At 40.3% G+C, this 19537-nt stretch overlaps 2 protein-coding genes across 2 annotated transcripts; one reads left to right on the top strand and one right to left on the bottom strand.

Annotated features, from left to right (window-relative positions):
- Nucleotides 1–734: 734 nt before the first annotated feature.
- abhd12 (abhydrolase domain containing 12, lysophospholipase) lies at nt 735–16259 on the bottom strand. Its single transcript, XM_035943960.2, has 14 exons — nt 16150–16259; nt 11672–11834; nt 6606–6727; nt 5766–5871; nt 5108–5227; nt 4999–5029; nt 3833–3878; nt 3085–3217; nt 2933–2970; nt 2743–2822; nt 2583–2665; nt 1563–1641; nt 1200–1327; nt 735–1130 (listed from the first exon to the last, which is right to left on the bottom strand). Exons 2-14 carry the CDS (start codon nt 11830–11832, stop codon nt 1094–1096), a joined length of 1164 nt encoding a protein of 387 aa, XP_035799853.1. The 5' UTR covers nt 11833–11834; nt 16150–16259; the 3' UTR covers nt 735–1093.
- On the top strand, nt 16258–19420 carry gins1 (GINS complex subunit 1 (Psf1 homolog)). The gene is made up of 7 exons (XM_023261287.3): nt 16258–16477; nt 17500–17564; nt 18472–18570; nt 18646–18736; nt 18853–18981; nt 19067–19141; nt 19251–19420. The coding sequence occupies exons 1-7, from the start codon at nt 16403–16405 to the stop codon at nt 19317–19319; spliced, it is 603 nt and encodes a 200-aa protein (XP_023117055.1). The 5' UTR covers nt 16258–16402; the 3' UTR covers nt 19320–19420.
- The last annotated feature ends 117 nt before the right edge of the window (nt 19421–19537 follow it).

The following is a 19537-nucleotide window of genomic DNA, read 5'->3' as shown; positions in this document are numbered from 1 at the left end:
TGGAACAGAACATTCTGACCTTTTCTTTAGTTTTGTTTCTCCACAGTGGACGAGATGATTCCAGATGTTTCCTCCTGGAGGATCTCAGAAAACCTCCTGATCAGATCAGAACGTTTCATCATTATTATTGTCTTTTAAGGTCTTTAAAGGACTTTTTTTTTAAAAATCAGATTTTCTTGACAGTTTTTCAGATTATTTTCAGACAGTTTGATTTTATTTCTCTGATGTTTCATTCACACTTTTAGACATTTTCATTCTAGTAGTTTTTCTGCAAACATGAATCATTTTCTGAGGAAAAACTTTGACTTGTGTGATTTTCTTGACTTTTGTTTTGGGTTTGAATAAAAAGTCGAGCAGCTTGTTAAAAGGAAAACCCATCCATCCATCCATTATCTATACACCGCTTAATCCTCACTAGGGTCATGGGGGGGCTGGAGTCTATCCCAGCTGACTCAGGTGAAGGCAGGGGACACCCTAGACAGGTCACCAGTCTGTCACAGGGCTACATACAGAGACAAACAATCACTCTCACATTCACACCTACGGGCAATTTAGAATGATCAATTAACCTCAGCATATTTTTGGACTGTGGGAGGAAGCCAGAGTACCCGGAGAAAACCCACGCATGCACAGGGAGAACATGCAAACTCCATGCAGAAAGATCCCGGGAAAGCCGGGACGTGAACCAGGGATCTTCTTGATGCAAGGCGAAAGTGCTAACCACTACACCACTGTGCAGCCCTAAAAGGAAAACCTTTAATCTTTAATTCAAGTCAAACAGGCCTTCAGAGGTTCGTTAAAAACAACCTGATCACAGAAAACAAACCAACAGATGAGAGAAAACCAAACTGATAAAAGATAAAACCCACTCTTCGCGCCTCTGTTCGGTCCAACCGCCATCGTCGCTCTACAGTACGTGAAACACGGCAACAGTCGCCATGGTAACCCTGTATGCTGTGAAGCCAGTGAGGGGAATGCTAACAGAACAGGAATGACGTGTCGGTGTCGAGTTCATGCGAAACGTTTGGTCCGAAGACAGACCAGTGTTTGTTTGTTTGTTTGTGGGGTGTAACAGTCGACATCCTGTTGGTCGTCATGGTGAGATGGGATGAGCTGTGCCGAGGAAATCACTGAAACAGAGACAGAGGTTAGCATCAGGCAGACGTTGGTTCTACAGGTTCTCACCGTTGTGCTCCTACCTCAGGATGTTTGGCAGCTCCGGGCTCCTGTAGATGAACTTGTGTTTGTAGGCAAGAGCCGAAGGAAACGGAACAAACTGGACTTTATGACCGCTGAGGCTCTTCGACCGAGACGCCAAGTTGTAGAGCTGCAGGAGAACCAAGGTCCAGATCAGTCTCATGTGGAGATTCTTCTACTTTCAGTCTAACGAGGTTCTTCTACTTTCAGTCTAAAAAGGTTCTTCTTTTAGTGTAAGTTCTTCTTCTACTGTTAGTCTAACGCAGTTCTTCTACTTTTAGTCTAACGAGGTTCTTCTTCTACTTTCAGTCTAACAATGCTTTGTAAGTTTTTTGTGTAACTGATTTGGTGCTAAAACGTGGTACCTTTTTGCCGAGATGGAACGGAACCACGCCGTCATCCTCGGCGTGGAGGATCAGCACCGGACAGGAGATGTGGTTCACGCTGCAGAGACAAACGTTCAATGTTACCTTCAGGGAATGAAACAGAGCTGCAGTTCCTCTAACTGCCACTAGATGCTGCTCCAAGAAGGAAGTGAATGAGGAGGTTTCCGTTTCAGTTCAGAGGATCTAAAATACGCCCAGTGGGTTCTAACGGGACAAGTTCAGTTTCAACTCTTTAAAACTGACACAAAGTTCATTTCCTCTCAGCTGCTTCTTAGTTCCAGAGTCTCGAACAAAAGGAAACAAAAGCCTGAAGTCACACGAGCTGCTCAGTAAAACGTTCTCTAAAACATCAGAAAAACGTTCTTTAGGATCTTAAAAAGTTGTCGACAGTTTTCAGAAAAAGTTTCTGCCACTAAAGTCCTAAAAAAGTTCCAGAAGAAAATCTGAGCTGCTAAATTCCTGCCTCCTTCTAAAAACAGAACAGCTGATAAAGTTCAAACTTCCGTTTCCAGGAACTCAACAAGAACGTTGAGTTGGTTTTCAGAGTTCATTTAAGAACTTTTTAAGGACGTTAGAAACAGAACTTTCTAGAGACTGTTTCCTTTTTAAAGGATGAACCATGAAACTGTCTGGACTCAGAGCGTTGGGAGGACTGAACTTAACTAGAACTTAACTAGAAGCTTCTTCTAGAACTCAACCAGACGTGTTCTACAAAGTCCAGAGAAAAGTTCTTGAATGTGAACAAGTTCAAAGAAAAACCTCCAGGTTCTAAACCGTTGTTGGAAACGTTCCAAAGCTCAGAGTCATTTCCTGGAAGGTTCTACATTCTAAAGGTTCTACACTCTAAAGGTTCTACACTCTGAAGGTTCTACATTCTAAAGGTTCTACACTCTAAAGGTTCTACACTCTAAAGGTTCTACATTCTAAAGGTTCTACACTCTAAAGGTTCTACATTCTAAAGGTTCTTCAGAAGAATCCGGTGGAACCAGAGGTACTCACTTCTCGTCGCTGGCGAAGCGAATGTTGTTGGCGGTGATGGCATCCAGGAAGAACCAATCAAAGCCCGGCAGGTAGCGGTACACCTGAGACACACAAACACCTGAACACCTGCAGCAATGTGTGTGTGTGTGTGTGGTACTGTGTGTTTCTGTTGTGTTACCATGGAGAATGGGTGACTCCTGGCTTCTTCTCTGATGTTGGTGAATGGAGACTCTAAGATCAGAGCGTCGGGAGGACTTCCTGTCAGCACACGAGAACAAACACAACAAACAAACACACTCAGCTGATGCTGTTACCATTGTTATTATTATTGTTATTATTATTAACATCTTCTTGTTCTTCCATCGTACCTCGGTCACTCAGACGTCTCACCAGGTTTGTGGCGACTCTGAAAAATACATTGATGTGTTAAAGCAGACAGAAGCGTGTCATATGTTGTATTCTACAGAAACATGTGACTAAGCGTGTTGTATGTTCCAGATGAACACGGCAGCAGACCTACCCCGTCCCCAGAGAGTGACCCCAGATGTAAAGAGGAAGTTCTTCATTCAGGCGACGTTTCAGCCAATCATAAACGAAGAGGGCGTCTGATGTCATCGCCCCCTCTGAGGGAGATCCGTCTGAGTCGCCCCAACCTACACACAGACACACAATTACACAACCAGACTCACATAGACACACAATTACACAACCAGACACACAATTACACAACCAGACACACACAGACACACAATTACACAACCAGACACACACAGACACACAATTACACAACCAGACTCACACAGACACACAATTACACAACCAGACACACAGACACACAATTACACAACCAGACTCACACAGACACACCATTACACAACCAGACACACACAGACACACAATTACACAACCAGACACACACAGACACACAATTACACAACCAGACTCACAAAGACACACAATTACACAACCAGACACACACAGACACACAATTACACAACCAGACACACACAGACACACAATTACACAACGAAACACAAACAGACACACAATTACACAACCAGACACACAATTACACGAGACACACACAGACACACAATTACACAACCAGACTCACACAGACACACAATTACACAACCAGACTCACAAAGACACACAATTACACAACCAGACACACAATTACACAACCAGACACACACAGACACACAATTACACAACCAGACACACACAGACCCACTCAGGCTGTTCACCTGTCCAGGTGTGTTTCTCACCTCTGTAGTCAAACGTCACCACATGGTAGCCCAACGAACTGAGGACCTGAAGGAAGACAAGCAGAGAGTCATCAGTCCTGTCAGCCAATCAGAGCCCAGCGTCATGAACACTTCCTGTTTGCTGAGAAAAGAAACTAAAAACTGAAAGATTGAAAGTTTCAGAAGTTTTTAAATTCTGGAGAAAGTTTCTGAAAAAACTAATATTTAAAGTTAATAAAGTTAAAAACGCTTCTGATCCTGGAAACCATCGATTTAAAAACAAAAATATTCTAAAGTTAAAAGTTATAAAAAGTTCCAGAGGAATCTTCTTCATATTGATTATATTGATTCTATAGATTTTTCTGATCAATAATTCAGAAACGATGAAGATTCATTTGTAAATCATTGATAAACATCCTGATCGATTTATTGATCATCAGTTTAGATCAACATTTATCTCATTAAAGCAGAAAATAATCCGTCAGGGAGCTTTGTATTGATCAGTGATCGGTCAGTATTGATCGGTGATTGGTCAGTATTGATTAGTGATCAGTTCTTTATTGATCAGTATTGATCAGTGATTGGTCAGTATTGATCAGTGATCGCTTCAGTATTGATCAGTGATCGGTCATTATTGATCAGTGAGTGGTTCTATATTGATCAGTGATCGGTCAGTATTGATCAGTGATTGGTTCAGTATTGATCAGTGATCGGTTCAGTATTGATAAGTGATTGGTCAGTATTGATCAGTGATTGGTTCTTTATTGATCAGTGATCGGTCAGTATTGATCAGTGATCGCGTCAGTATTGATCAGTGATCGGTCAGTATTGATCAGTGATCGGTTCAGTATTGATCAGTGATCAGTTCTTTATTGATCAGTGAGCAGTCAGTATTGATCAGTGATTGGTTCAGTATTGATCAGTGATCGGGTCAGTATTGATCAGTGATCGGGTCAGTATTGATCAGTGATCGGTTCAGTATTTATCAGTGATCTGTCAGTATTGATCAGTGATCAGTTCTTTATTGATCAGTGATCGGTCAGTATTGATCAGTGATCAGTTCAGTATTGATCAGTGATCGGTTCAGTATTGATCAGTTCTTTATTGATCAATGATTGGTCAGTATTGATCAGTGATCGGTTCAGTATTGATCAGTGATCGGTCAGTATTGATCAGTGATTGGTTACCTTGTACAGCTGCACCCGGTGGTCTCCCCCCCTGCACAGAAACAGCTGCAGGTCAGACAGGTGGTTCTCAGAGAGCAGCTCAGGTGTGTTGCTGTGTGTGTGAGGTCACCTGGTTCCTGCGTTTCCATGGAGATACAGGATGACAGGGTGGGCGGAGCCAAACGTGGACTCGTACCAATCACCTGCTTTACCCTGAGCTTCCTTCCACATCCGAGCTGGAACCGTGTGCCTGGAAACAAACAAACAGATACATAAACACACAAACAAACAGATAGATAAACACACAAAAGCTGCGTGTCCACGAGATGCGATTTTGCCGCACGTCAACACACTGCATCTGAAAATCGCACGGATGGCGGGCGGTCACTAGCGGACCAAAACATGGTCACATGACAGCGCTGGAGCAACAGTGGGCCGCTACTTGGTCACATGACCGAGCTTTCAGCTTGAAATCACATCTAGTGGACACGCAGCTAAACAGATACATAAACAAACACATATTAAGTCATTTTTTATGAACTCTGTGTTGTGTCTCTCAGTGTTTATGTCTCTGTGTTGTGTTTTATTGTTGTCATTGTTGTTATCATTATTATTATTGTTGTTGTGTTATTGTCATTGTGTTGATGTTATTATTGTTGTTGTTATTGCTGTGGTCATTGTTAATATTATTTTTGTCATTGTTATTATTATTTTTGGCATTGCTATTGTTGTTAATATTGTTCATGTTGTTGTTGTCATTATTATTATTGTTGTTGTGGTTGTGTTACCAGACTCCGATGCTGAGGCCCGTCTCCGGCTGCAGGTAGAAGTTGTGAGTGTGGTTCAATCCCTGGTCCGCAGGTTTCTGTAGGTCGATGAAATACGGCATTCGAACTGTGGAGAGTCAGAGGTCACGTGACACAACGGCTGCTTCTGATTGGTCCAGAACACCTGGTGCCATTAAAACGTTTGAGTTATTATTGTTTATCTGGGAATTTAATCACCGTTTTATTTGAATTATAATATTATTTGTTGATACAAATATGAATATTTGTTCTGGAGATTTTTCAGACATTTGATTGATTTTCAGAAATATTTTATTAATATTTTTGAACATTTTGCTAATAATTTTTGGGATATTTATTATTTTTTGACATCTTCATATTTTCTGGATATTTTGGAGACGCAGGCTGGACGAATCTTTCTAATTTAGATAAAAAGCCACTGGAACTCATCAGAAAGTCAATCTGCTGCTGAATAAATCATTAAATAAACAACAGTTTCCTGTTTCAGGTCAGAGGAACGAAGACGAACAAAAACATAGACAGACGGAGAATTAGAGCAGTAGAAATAAAACCAGCTGTCCTGCAGAAGAATGTTGTCATTATCATTATTATTATTATAATATCAACCTTATTGTTTTTTGTCTCTTTTTCTTGTTTTCTTTTTCGTTTACATCAAAACTAATTTATAAAAAAATGAAAAAAGTTCAGAAAACAAATATTCTAAACACGTTAATGACAAAATGTTTTTTAACGTGTTCATTTTGATTCTGCAGCTCTTCAGAAGAGTTTAAGGTGAGTTCAGGTGTTGATTAACGAACCAGGAGAGTTCAGGCTTGGACTCACCGAAGTTGAGGAAGACAAGTTTGGCCTGGATGGACGGACAGAGTTTGATGATGCAGGGGATGGAGACATAGACGATCAGCAGAACCATCAGGATCCTCTTCAGCTTCATCACCAGACTGAGCCTGAGGAGGACAAACCCTGAGTCAACGTCCAGATAACGCTTCACAAACCCTCAGTCAGTGTCCAGAGAACGCTTCACAAACCCTCAGTCAATGTCCAGAAAAACGCTTCACAAACCTTCAGTCAACGTCCACACAATGTTTCACAAACCTTCAGTCAACGTTCAGATAACGCTTCACAACCTCTCAGTCAGTGTCCAGAGAACGCTTCACAAACCCTCAGTCAATGTCCGGAGAACACTTCACAAACTTTCAGTCAACGTCCACACAACGCTTCACAAACCTTCAGTCAACGTCCAGAGAACGCTTCACAATCCCTCAGTCAACGTCCACACAATGCTTCACAAACCTTCAATCAACGTCGACACGCTTCACAAACCTTCAGTCAACGTCCAGAGAACGCTTCACAAACCCTCAGTCAACGTCCACACAATGCTTCACAAACCTTCAGTCAACGTCCACACAAAGCTTCACAAACCCTCAGTCAACGTCTAGGGAACGCTTCACAAACCTTCAGTCAACGTCCACACAACGCTTCACAAACCCTCAGTCAACGTCCAGATAACGCTTCACAAACCTTCAGTCAACGTCCACACAGCGCTTCACAAACCTTCAGTCAACGTCCACACAACGCTTCACAAACCCTCAGTCAACGTCCACACAACGCTTCAAAAACCCTCAGTCAACGTCCAGAGAACGCTTCACAAACCTTCAGTCAACGTCCACACAATGCATCACAAACTTTCAGTCAACGTCGACACAACGCTTCACAAACCTTCAGTCAACGCGTCCAGATAACGCTTCACAAATCCTCAGTCAACGTCCACACAATGCTTCACAAACCTTCAGTCAACGTCCACACAACGCTTCACAAACCTTCAGTCAACGTCCACACAACGCTTCACAAACCCTCAGTCAACGTCCAGAGAACGCTTCACAAACCTTCAGTCAACGTCCACACAATGCATCACAAACTTTCAGTCAACATCGACACAACGCTTCACAAACCTTCAGTCAACGCGTCCAGATAACGCTTCACAAATCCTCAGTCAACGTCCACACAATGCTTCACAAACCTTCAGTCAATGTCCACACAACGCTTCACAAACCCTCAGTCAACGTCCACACAACGCTTCACAAACCCTCAGTCAACGTCCAGAGAACGCTTCACAAACCTTCAGTCAACGTCCACACAATGCATCACAAACTTTCAGTCAACGTCGACACAACGCTTCACAAACCTTCAGTCAACGCGTCCAGATAACGCTTCACAAATCCTCAGTCAACGTCCCTACAATGCTTCACAAACCTTCAGTCAACGTCCACACAATGCTTCACAAACCCTCAGTCAACGTCCAGAGAATGCTTCACAATCCTTCAGTCAACATCCACACAACGCTTCACAAACCTTCAGTCAACGTCCACACAACGCTTCACAAACCTTCAGCCAACGTTCAGAGAACGTTTCACAAACCTTCAGTCAACGTCCACACATTTCACAAACCTTCAATGTCCAGAGAACCTTTCAAACCTTCAATGTTCAGAGAACGTTTCACAAACCTTCAGTCAACGCCTTCACAAATGTTTGTGTATTTATTGTGTACTTTGTGTATTTTGTGTATATTGTGTCAAACGTGTATTTATTGTGTTTTGTGTATTTATTATGTGCATTGTGTATTTATTGTGTAGTTACTGTGTGTATTGTGTATTTATTGTGTATTTATTGTGTTTTGTATAGTCGTGTATTTATTGTGTGTGTTGTGTATTTATTGTTTATTTGTGTGTCTGGCAGCAGGTCGCCGTGGAGACGATTGATAACTGATCCTCTGAGTGAAACCTGATCGCTGTCATTGATCCGTTATCGGCTCCTTTGGTCTGAATTATTGATTAGAAACGTTTCAGTTTAAATCTACTCCAGAGTTCATGGATCTGATCTGGAAACCTTCAAGCTTCCACTTTTATCCACATTTTAAAGGTTTTTATCATAAATGTTTGACTTTTATCCACATTTTAAAGGTTTTTATCATAAATGTTTGACTTTTACTGGTTTCTAAGTTTCTGTTTTATTTGAGCTGAAGGAAGTTTATTAAATTCCTGAGAATCCTCAGGAAGAACAACATCAGCCAGAGACTGCTTGTGTCCTTTTACCGCTCCACCATGGAGAGCATCCTCACCTACTGCCTCTGTACGTGGTTTGCCAGCTGCACAGTGGCAAACAGGAAAGAACTCCAGAGGGTCACCAAAATGGCTGAGAAGGTCATTGAGTGGCCTCTGCCCACACTGGAGGACCTTCATGGCTCCTACTGCCTCAGGAGAGCCAACACCATCCTGAAGGACTCCTACCACCCGGGCCACTTCCTGTTTGAGCTACTGCCATCGGGCAGACGGTACAGGGCCATCAAAACCCGGACAAATAGACTTAAAAACAGCTTTTTTCCAACGGCTGTAAGAGCCCTAAACAACACTGGTCCATAATATGTGCAATATATGCAACTGTCACTACCTCATGTGCAATATCCAATATTCATCCTGTATATACGAACTACAGTTTTTCTCTGCTCTTATGTAAATACCTCAACCTGTTTTAACGGTGCCTTTTCAATTTTAAATCCATCTTGTCATTTTGTGTTTTTGTTTTTATTATTACAAAGCTTTTATATATATTTTGTATTTTGCACTGTATGGCCTGCACCTTACCTTTCGTTGCACTTGTTGCAATGACAATAAAGTGACTGAATCTGAAGGTTTAAACCCTTTTAATGTGAAGGAAACAAGAAGTTATCTGGTGAAATAAAGAGTTATCTGAGACACAATTGATCAGATTTCTTTTTAAATGCTATTTTTGTGTCAAACATTATTACAGGAAACAGCTTCATCAGAAAGGAAGCAGGAAGATGCAGATTATTAGAATGACAAAATAAAAGCCTCAAAATAAAAGCTCTTCTCCAGTTTAACCGCCTGAACAGAAACATAGAACGTTGTGTCTCCTACATACAGATTGAATTAATTTTACTTGATAGAAAAGTAGAAGAACTTCATAAAACAAAGGTCTGTAGTTAAAATAATCACTGACTGAAAAAAGACTAAACTCTTTTCTCTTAAATGTCTTATTTTAAAACCAGCAAACATCCCTTTCCCTAAAAATGTGAGTTTTTAAATCATGAACTCTTTGGTCTTTTCCTATAAATGAGGTTTTAATTCAGAAATTTAGAATTTTATTCCACATAAATGTTTTATTTTTATTTTTTTTCACCATAAAATTGGGATTTTTTTAGTTGAATTTTAAGGTGAGTTTTCAGGTGAATTTCCAGGTGAGATTCAGGTTCAGCAGAGAGGAAACTGTTCAGTAAAGTTTCTAACTGCAGTGTTTTCTGATTCTCTGCTTCAGGTCATTGTTTTCAGATAAATTCTCTTAAATGAACTAAAATAAACTGAATGTTTTTCTTTAAACTCTTAGACGCTGATTCAGACCCAAAGCTTCAGACTTGCGGTTTCGCTTCCTGATTGAGCAACGGATTAAAGCTGCTCCAGTTCTGTCGACACCAGGTTTAATTTTAGAGCCTTAAAGGAGGTCGACTGAAGGAGCTCTGGAAGGTGTTTTAGGAAGTTTACTGTTTGTTTTATTCACTCTGCTGCCTCCCCTATTTATTATCTTTTATCTCTCAATCTATTAATAAAGTGCTGCAGAAATAAAAACAGATCAATTCACTGATCAGATATTCTCTTTAACTCACTACAAAATACACACATATGGTAATAAAAATGTGTATAAATATCTAAAATATCTATAAATGTTTTAGAATTTTCTCACTACAACACCTGAACAATAGAATAAAGCTCTCACCCTAAAATATTCTAATAGTTTTCTGACGTTAAAAACTCCAAACCTGTAAATAAAGATGATGCTAAAATCTTTACTGTCTGAGTTTAAATGAACCTGAAGCTGCATTAATGTTATTTACAGAGTTTGTGACCCACAATGCACTGCAGCAGCTGATCTGAGGTCAGATAAGTTCCATTAAAGTCTAACGAGGATTAAACAAAGAAGAAGTGAAGCTGGTCAGAGTTCAGCTTCCTTTCAGGTCAGTGTTAAAAAAGTCTAAAAATAGAGCTTATTAAATGTTTTTATTCAGTTTTATTCTTTAGTTTATTAAATGTTTATATTCAGTTTTATTCTTTATTAAATGAGACAAAAGAGTAAAAAGTGACTAAAGGAAGGAAAATCTGAATATTAATGACTAATACTTGAGATTCTGACGGCCAGTTAAAGCAGCAGAAAGCTTGTCCTCCCAGTCTGACCTGCAGCCTCCAGTTAACCAGTAGAACCAGTGGAACCAGTTAACTGGGTCCATTCTAACTGGATATGTGGGAAACTAATATTAAACCTCTGAGAAATTAAATACTAATAAAAACGGTTTCTACAGTCAGACTTACAAACGAAATACAAAGTAAATATAAAGCTTAATATGAGAGATTTGTGCGATTTTATTTTTATATTTAAGTTTTATTTCTCTGTTCAGGTCGTTTAAACAGACTTAATAACTTCTGTATCTCTACTAAATATATTTATACTGTTTATTTTGTATTTTTATATTTCTTATGTTTATTTTGTATTTTTTATATTTCTTTATGTTGTTTTTATTTTGTATTTTATATTTGTTTATTTAGTATTTTTATATTTATTTTATTTAGCATTTTTATATTTATGTTAATTTCATATTTTTATATTTCGTTATATATTTCATTATGTTTATTTAGTATTTTTATATTTCTTTCTATTCAGAATAAACTCATTTATAAACTGTTCAGTTTTTTGTTCATGAGGTTTTATTTTTCCTATAAAACTGGTTAGATTATCGGATTTTACATGTTTCTGTCCCCGGTACACCGGAGCAGCTCCTCCGGTCCCGGTCCCGGTCCCGGTCCCGGTCCCGGTCCGGTTCTTACCTCCTGAACGGCTTCATGCTCCGCTCCTCCTCCGGGCCCTGCCGGCCGCCCGCTGCGGGCCCCGCTGCTCCGCCTCCGGGACGCTGCTTCAGGTCCGGGTCGCTGTCCAGCAGAGTCCCGCCGTCCTGCTCCGCAGTCAGCGAGTTGTTCCGCTTTCGCATCACTGCAAACGTTAAACGGGCGGATTAGAACAGGAGGAACCGGGGGAACCGGCGGCAGGAGGCCGAGAGCCTGGCGGGTGATGGAGCGCTGAGAGCCGCTGAGGACGGAGCCGCGTCCCGCTGAGCCGTACCGAAGATCCGCAGAGAGCAGCTGATCAGCGCCGAGCCGCCGCAGCCAATCACAGCCCGGGAACAACACCATGTGGTGTGGCCGTGCTGCGTTCCCGGCCTCCGGGGAGCGTCGGAGCAACGAGCACCAAAACAAAACCGGTTTCTTGGAACAAACAACACTGAGCTGCCGCATGGTGCCTTCAGAGGCAGCTGGGACATTTAAAGAAGACACGGAGAACTTTAAATACAACCTGTTAGCATGAAGCTAAACTAACTACAGTCTGATAGCATGGAGCTCAACTAAGTACAGTCTGTTAGCATGGAGCTAAACTAACTGCAGTCTGTTAGCATGTAGCTAAACTAACTGCAGTCTATTAGCATGGAGCTAAACTAATTACAGCCTGTTAGTATGAAGCTAAACTAACTAAACATGGAGCTAAGCATGAAGCTAAACTAACTACATTCTGTAAGTATGAAGCTAAACAGTCTGTTAGCATGAAGCTACATTAATTACCATCTGTTAGCATGAAGCTGAACTAATGACAGCCTGTTAGCATGAAGCTAAACTAATTACAGCCTGTTAGCATGGAGCTAAATTAATTACAGCCTGTTAGCATGAAGCTAAATTAATTACAGCCTGTTAGCATGGAGCTAAATTAATTAGTCTGTTAGCATGAAGCTAAACTAACTAAAGTCTGTTAGCATGGATCTAAACTAACTACAGTCTATTAGCATGGAGCTAAGCTAATTACAGCCTGTTAGCATGAAGCTAAACTAACTAAACATGGAGCTAAGTATGAAGCTAAACTAACTACATTCTATCAGCATGAAGCTAAACAGTCTGTTACATGAAGTTACATTAATTACCGTCTGTTAGCATGAAGCTGAACTAATGACAGCCTGTCAGCATGAAATTAAACTAATTACAGCCTGTTAGCATGGAGCTAAATTAATTACAGCCTGTTAGCATGAAGCTAAATTAATTACAGCCTGTTAGCATGAAGCTAAATTAATTAGTCTGTTAGCATGAAGCTAAACTAACTAAAGTCTGTTAGCATGGATCTAAACTAACTACAGTCTATTAGCATGGAGCTAAACTAATTACAGCCTGTTAGTATGAAGCTAAACTAAACATTGAGCTAAGTATGAAGCTAGACTAACTACATTCTATCAGCATGAAGCTAAACAGTCTGTTAGCATGAAGCTACATTAATTACAGTCTGTTAGCATGAAGCTAAATTAATTAGTCTGTTAGCATGGAGCTAAACTAACTAAAGTCTGTTAGCATGGATCTGAACTAACTACAGTCTATTAGCATGGAGCTAAACTAATTACAGCCTGTTAGTATGAAGCTAAACTAACTAAACATGGAACTAAGCATGAAGCTAAACTAATTACATTCTGTAAGTATGAAGCTAAACAGTCTGTTAGCATGAAGCTACATTAATTACCATCTGTTAGCATGAAGCTGAACTAATGACAGCCTGTTAGCATGAAGCTAAACTAATTACAGCCTGTTAGCATGGAGCTAAATTAATTACAGCCTGTTAGCATGAAGCTAAATTAATTACAGCCTGTTAGCATGAAGCTAAATTAATTAGTCTGTTAGCATGAAGCTAAACTAACTAAAGTCTGTTAGCATGGATCTAAACTAACTACAGTCTATTAGCATGGAGCTAAGCTAATTACAGCCTGTTAGCATGAAGCTAAACTAACTAAACATGGAGCTAAGTATGACGCTAAACTAACTACATTCTATCAGCATGAAGCTAAACAGTCTGTTACATGAAGCTACATTAATTACCGTCTGTTAGCATGAAGCTGAACTAATGACAGCCTGTCAGCATGAAATTAAACTAATTACAGCCTGTTAGCATGGAGCTAAATTAATTACAGCCTGTTAGCATGAAGCTAAATTAATTACAGCCTGTTAGCATGAAGCTAAATTAATTAGTCTGTTAGCATGAAGCTAAACTAACTAAAGTCTGTTAGCATGGATCTAAACTAACTACAGTCTATTAGCATGGAGCTAAACTAATTACAGCCTGTTAGTATAAAGCTAAACTAACTAAACATTGAGCTAAGTATGAAGCTAGACTAACTACATTCTATCAGCATGAAGCTAAACAGTCTGTTAGCATGAAGCTACATTAATTACAGTCTGTTAGCATGGAGCTAAACAGTCTGTTAGCATGAAGCTAAACTAACTGCAGTCTGTTAGCATGAAGCTAAACTAACTACAGCCTGTTAGCATGAAGCTAAACTAACTGCAGTCTGTTAGCATGAAGCTAAACTAACTACAGCCTGTTAGCATGAAGCTAAACTAACTGCAGTCTGTTAGCATGAAGCTAAACTAACTACAGCCTGTTAGCATGAAGCTAAACTAACTACAGTCTGTTAGCATGAAGCTAAAATAAATTATAAATACAATAATTTATATTTAGATTATTATTCTAATTTTAAATTTATTGTATGATATAATAAATATTTTAGATATTTATTTTATATTATTATTTTTATATTCATAATAGATTTTATTTATTATAAATTAGGGCTGCCACAAACGACGCGTCGACGAATCGCCTGAGCACGATACGTCATCAAAAGCGGAAGTGAGCGCGCAATGCAACAGAAATCACCGTCCGAGTGGAGCGCGGAACACGCATGGACATCCGCGCTGTATCGTGCATATATAGTATATGCACGATGCAGCGCGGATGTCCGCGCTGTATCGTAAACGCGGATGTCCACGCTGTATTGTGCGTATATAATATATGCATATACTATATATGCACGATACAGCGCGGATGTCCATGCGTGTTCCACGCTCCACTCGGACGGTGATTTCTGTTGCATTGCGCGCTCACTTCCGCTTTTGATGACGTATCGTGCTCAGGCGATTAGTCGACGCGTCGTTTGTGGCAGCCCTATTATAAATATAAATATCTTCTTAATTTTCACTTCAGTTTATTCTCCTGTTTTTAAGTTTCTATGAGCTGCAAAGGTTGAATAAAGTTTCATCTCATTATTATCCATAATTAAACTAACATGTTATTCATAACAACAATTTTAATAAGAAAATAAAATTAGTAAATATTACACACAAGTACCTGAATCCTCTAAATATGAAGATCAGCATAAAATCATTTTTTAAAAATGCTAACTGTAGTTTATAAAGAACTTACTGCCAGTTTTGTTGAATTTTAGAAAACATTTCATAAAATCACACAAAAGTATTAATTACAAATTAAATAAAAGGTTTTTGTGTATTTATTAAACATAAAAACAGGCCTGAACTGTGTTTTTCAGAAACTTTACTCCTATTTCTGTCATGTTAGGTGATATTTTTTTATATTTTTAATAAACATTAACAGCATTTAAAGTGATAAACAGCTGATTCAAGTCTTTAACTGTTCTTTTACAGTGTTATTTATGTGTTTTAACCTGCTGCTGAATGATTTTCTGAGTTCATGTTTTGTTTAGATGTTTTTATCCTCTAAACATTAATCTTATAAGTTCTTACCCAGGAGTCTGTATCTGTTTTTCTTTAAGCATTTTATAAATTTGTCTCTTTATTTTGTAGGTATTTTATATTTATTGTATCTTCTAAAACTGATCTTAGAAGTTGTTTTGTTGGTTTCTGTCTCCCTATGTCAGTGTGTATATTTTCTAAGTGATGTTACAGCCTTTTATTCAGTTTTTAAAAAATGTATTTTATACTTATTTTATTTTAAAAACCCACCTTATGAGTTGTTATTCTGTTTTCTGTCTTGATTTCTGCTCATATTTTACCTGTTTTCTAACATTGGTTGGTTTAAAGTGAGCTTAATAAACTAAAAACACATTTAAATCGTCACATTATTCCAAAACTCACCTGGTTAGCTTGGTGCTAAGTATGTCTCAAGCCGAAACGCTTGTTTTTTTCAAGTGAACCTGAACGCAGCATCAGAGAAAAACTTAGCACGAAGCTAATCAGCTAACCGGCTTACAGCGACACAAACGCAGACTTCAACACGATTTTAGCGCCTCTCGGTCGTACAAAGTTCGGCTCTTTCCGGCTCTTTTCGGCCTCTGACGGTTTGTATTTTTAGCCGCTGCAGTTTGTTATCAGGAAACGTCACAGCGGATTAAAACTGTTAAAAAAGCCACTGACAAACAGTTTTTAACACCCTGAAACATGAACGTGAATAAAGTGAACGGTTTTACCTTTCAATCTGACGCGAATAAAAACGTTTTCACCGCATTTTGTTGCTACAAGCCTCCGTTTGAAGCTTCCGGTGCTGCAGCTCGGTTTCACTGGTTTGTCCTCGGCGGGCTTCCGCCGTCTGACGTCACCGAGCCACGTGACCAAACACGGATTTTTGCCGCGAATGTGAGCAGCTCGTCCGACATTTTCTCTCCGCGGAATAAAAAGTTTAATTTTGCAGGTTTGTGCCTGGTGAGTCCCGGTTTTACCGGGATGTTCTGTGAGAAGGCCGTGGAGCTGATCCGGGAGTTGCACCGGATGAGCGACGGACAGCTGCCCGCTTTTAACGTGAGTCCGTGACGTCTGCAACCAGGATTCCGTTTAAAAATCACACAATTTAAAGTTAGTTTGCTGCTAAAAACAATAAAAACCGTCTCAGAAACGTCATCCACAGCTTTTTAGTGAAAGTAGAAATTATTTTACATTTCGGCTCACATTTAATTCACCACTCAGCTAAACTAAAGGAATAACTTAAAAACTGACCGTCATTTACAAGTCGTACGTTTCAGTGGTTTGTGTCGGATTTAGCGGAATTCGTCTTAGAAACAGATTATAAACAGATTATAAAATTAATAAATAACAGTTCGGCTCATTTTGATGCATAAACAGATTTTAATAAACGTACAAGATAAACTAAAGTTCGGCTCACGTTCAATTCACTCGGCACCAGTTACACCAGCATCAACTCCATAACCAGCCTCCATTCAAAAATCCTCACATTTAAACGTTTCTTTGCTGCTCAAACCAGAAACAAACGTTTTAGAAACATTGTAAGCAGATTTTTAATCCAAGTAGAAGTTAAACAACATTTCGGCTCATATTCAATACTTTATTCAGACATATTAGTGTTATTAATGTAAAAACCGCCCTCCATTTAGAAATCTGACGTTTTAAAGTTTTTACTTTCGTTAATCTTAGAAACATCACCAACAGATTTTAGACACCATTTAATTCACCAAGGAGCAGTTATTTATGGTGGAACATTTGCTGTTTCTGCAGATTTATCCAGCTGCTCTCAGTGTTTTAAAATAATCAGTCTTATTACTAATCATAAGTTTAAGTAGAATTAGTGAAGTTTTGAATGGAGTTTGGTTTAACAATAATAATTTCTAATCATAAGTTTAAGTAGAATTAGTGAAGTTTTGAATGGAGTTTGGTTTAACAATAATAATTTCAAGACCTTTAAGTTCCTGAGTTGGAGGTTTTACAGCTGATCTCCAGTTTATAGTGAAGTTCAGTTAAACCAGGTCCAGGTAAACCGGGTCCAGGTAAACCAGATCCAGGTAAACCGAGTCTGTGTTCTGTTGCAGGAGGACGGACTGAGGCAGGTTCTGCAGGAGATGGAGGCTCTTTATGAACAGAACCAGAGCGACGTGTGAGTTCTTAAGAACATTTATTGATTATTGAGTTGATCAGTCATTGATCAAACCTCCAAGTTCTTCATCTGATGTAAAATCAGCCAATAATCACTGATCAATGTGGAATCAATCACCATGTAGAATATCAATAACTAGAACCTGAACATGTCTCCGGGGGCTGCACAGTGGCGTAGTGGTTAGCACTTTCGCCTTGCAGCAAGAAGGTCCCTGGTTCGCGTCCCGGCTTTCCCGGGATCTTTCTGCATGGAGTTTGCATGTTCTCCCTGTGCATGCGTGGGTTTTCTCCGGGTACTCCGGCTTCCTCCCACAGTCCAAAAATATGCTGTGGTTAATTGATCATTCTAAATTGCCCGTAGGTGTGAATGTGAGAGTGATTGTTCGTCTTTGTATGTGGCCCTGCGACAGACTGGCGACCTGTCTAGGGTGTCCCCTGCCTTCGCCCGAGTCAGCTGGGATAGGCTCCAGCCCCCCCCCGCGACCCTAGTGAGGATTAAGCAGTGTATAGATAATGGATGGATGGATGAACATGTCTCCACACCAGCCGGACTCTGATGGGTTCTGGTCCAGAAGAAGTTTCAGAGTTTCTGTCTCCTTTTGTTTGTTTTTATTTTCCTGATCATTTTCACTATTGATCAACCAGCTGATTATTGATAATCAGTTTCATCAGATGAGCTCAGACTGATCAATCAGCTGATTATTGATCAATCAGCTGATTGTTCTCCAGATTTATTGAATTAAAACTCAGAGGTCAGAACAGACAAGAATGAAACTGATAATCAATAACAGCTGACTGATCTGATAATCAATAACAGCTGATTGATCTGATAATCAGTAACAGCTGACTGATCTGATAATCAATAACAGCTGATTAATCTGATAATAACAGCTGATTGCTTGTTTCAGTAACGAGGCGAAGACTGACGGTCGCTCTGATCTCATCCCGTCCATCAAACTGCGTCACTGCTGCCTGCTGAGGAACCAGCGCTGCATCACCGCCTACCTGTAACTCCGCCCCCACACACCTGCAGTCATGTGACCATGGCCCCGCCCCCTCCTGACCGCTGCTTGTGTCTGCAGGTACGACCGTCTGCTGAGGATCAGAGCTCTGAGGTGGGAATACGGCAGCGTCCTGCCGGCAAACGTCCGATTCCAGCTGAGCGCCGAGGAGGTGTGTGTGTGTTAGTGTGTGTTGTGTTGTGTTGCAGCTGCAGTGGTTCGGTTAGTATAAGTTGTGTTTTGTGTGTGTGTGTGTGTGTGTGTGTGTGTGTGTCTGTTGTGTTGCAGCTGCAGTGGTTCGGCCGCTATAAGAAGTCTCTGTCCTGCTTCATGCGTTCTCTGGGTGGAGCTGAAGCTGGAGGTGAAGGTCTGGACATCACTCAGGACATGAAGCCTCCAAAGAGCCTCTACATCCAGGTGAGACCTGCAGCGGCTCCACCTATAACGTCCGGCTGCAGCATGACGTCACGGCGTGATGTCACACCTGTTGTGTGTTTTCCAGGTGAGGTGTCTGGAGGACCACGGGGAGTTGGAGATCGACGACGGCACGGTGATCCTGCTGAAGAAGAACAGCCAGGTGAGCTGTGACATCATCATGTGACCACGTGACATCACACCTGTACATGAAGCAGCTCGCCAACATGTCAGGTTTAGCGTCTCGCTAACCTGAATGTCTCTGTTCTCAGCACTTCCTGCCGCGATGGAAATGTGAGCAGCTGATTCGTCAGGGCGTCCTGGAGCACGTCGTGTCCTGATGATGTCATCGATGAGTCGGTGTTCTGATGTAAAAATAAAGTTTCTTCTACCAGCCGGGTCCTTGTTTGACTTCACAGTAAAATAAAAACACCAGAAACCAGCGGCTGTGATCCAAGATTTATTCTACTGTAATACTTCAGGAGCTCTACTGTCGTCTACCTGCTCACAAAACCATAAATCTGAACTTATTATTACTTTTAGCTGACCATAAATGTTA

The sequence above is a fragment of the Amphiprion ocellaris genome, chromosome 16 (genome assembly GCF_022539595.1).
Source record: "Amphiprion ocellaris isolate individual 3 ecotype Okinawa chromosome 16, ASM2253959v1, whole genome shotgun sequence".
Lineage (NCBI taxonomy): Eukaryota > Metazoa > Chordata > Actinopteri > Pomacentridae > Amphiprion > Amphiprion ocellaris.
Note: the sequence above shows the minus strand (reverse complement) of the source record. Positions and strands in the feature narration are given on the sequence as shown.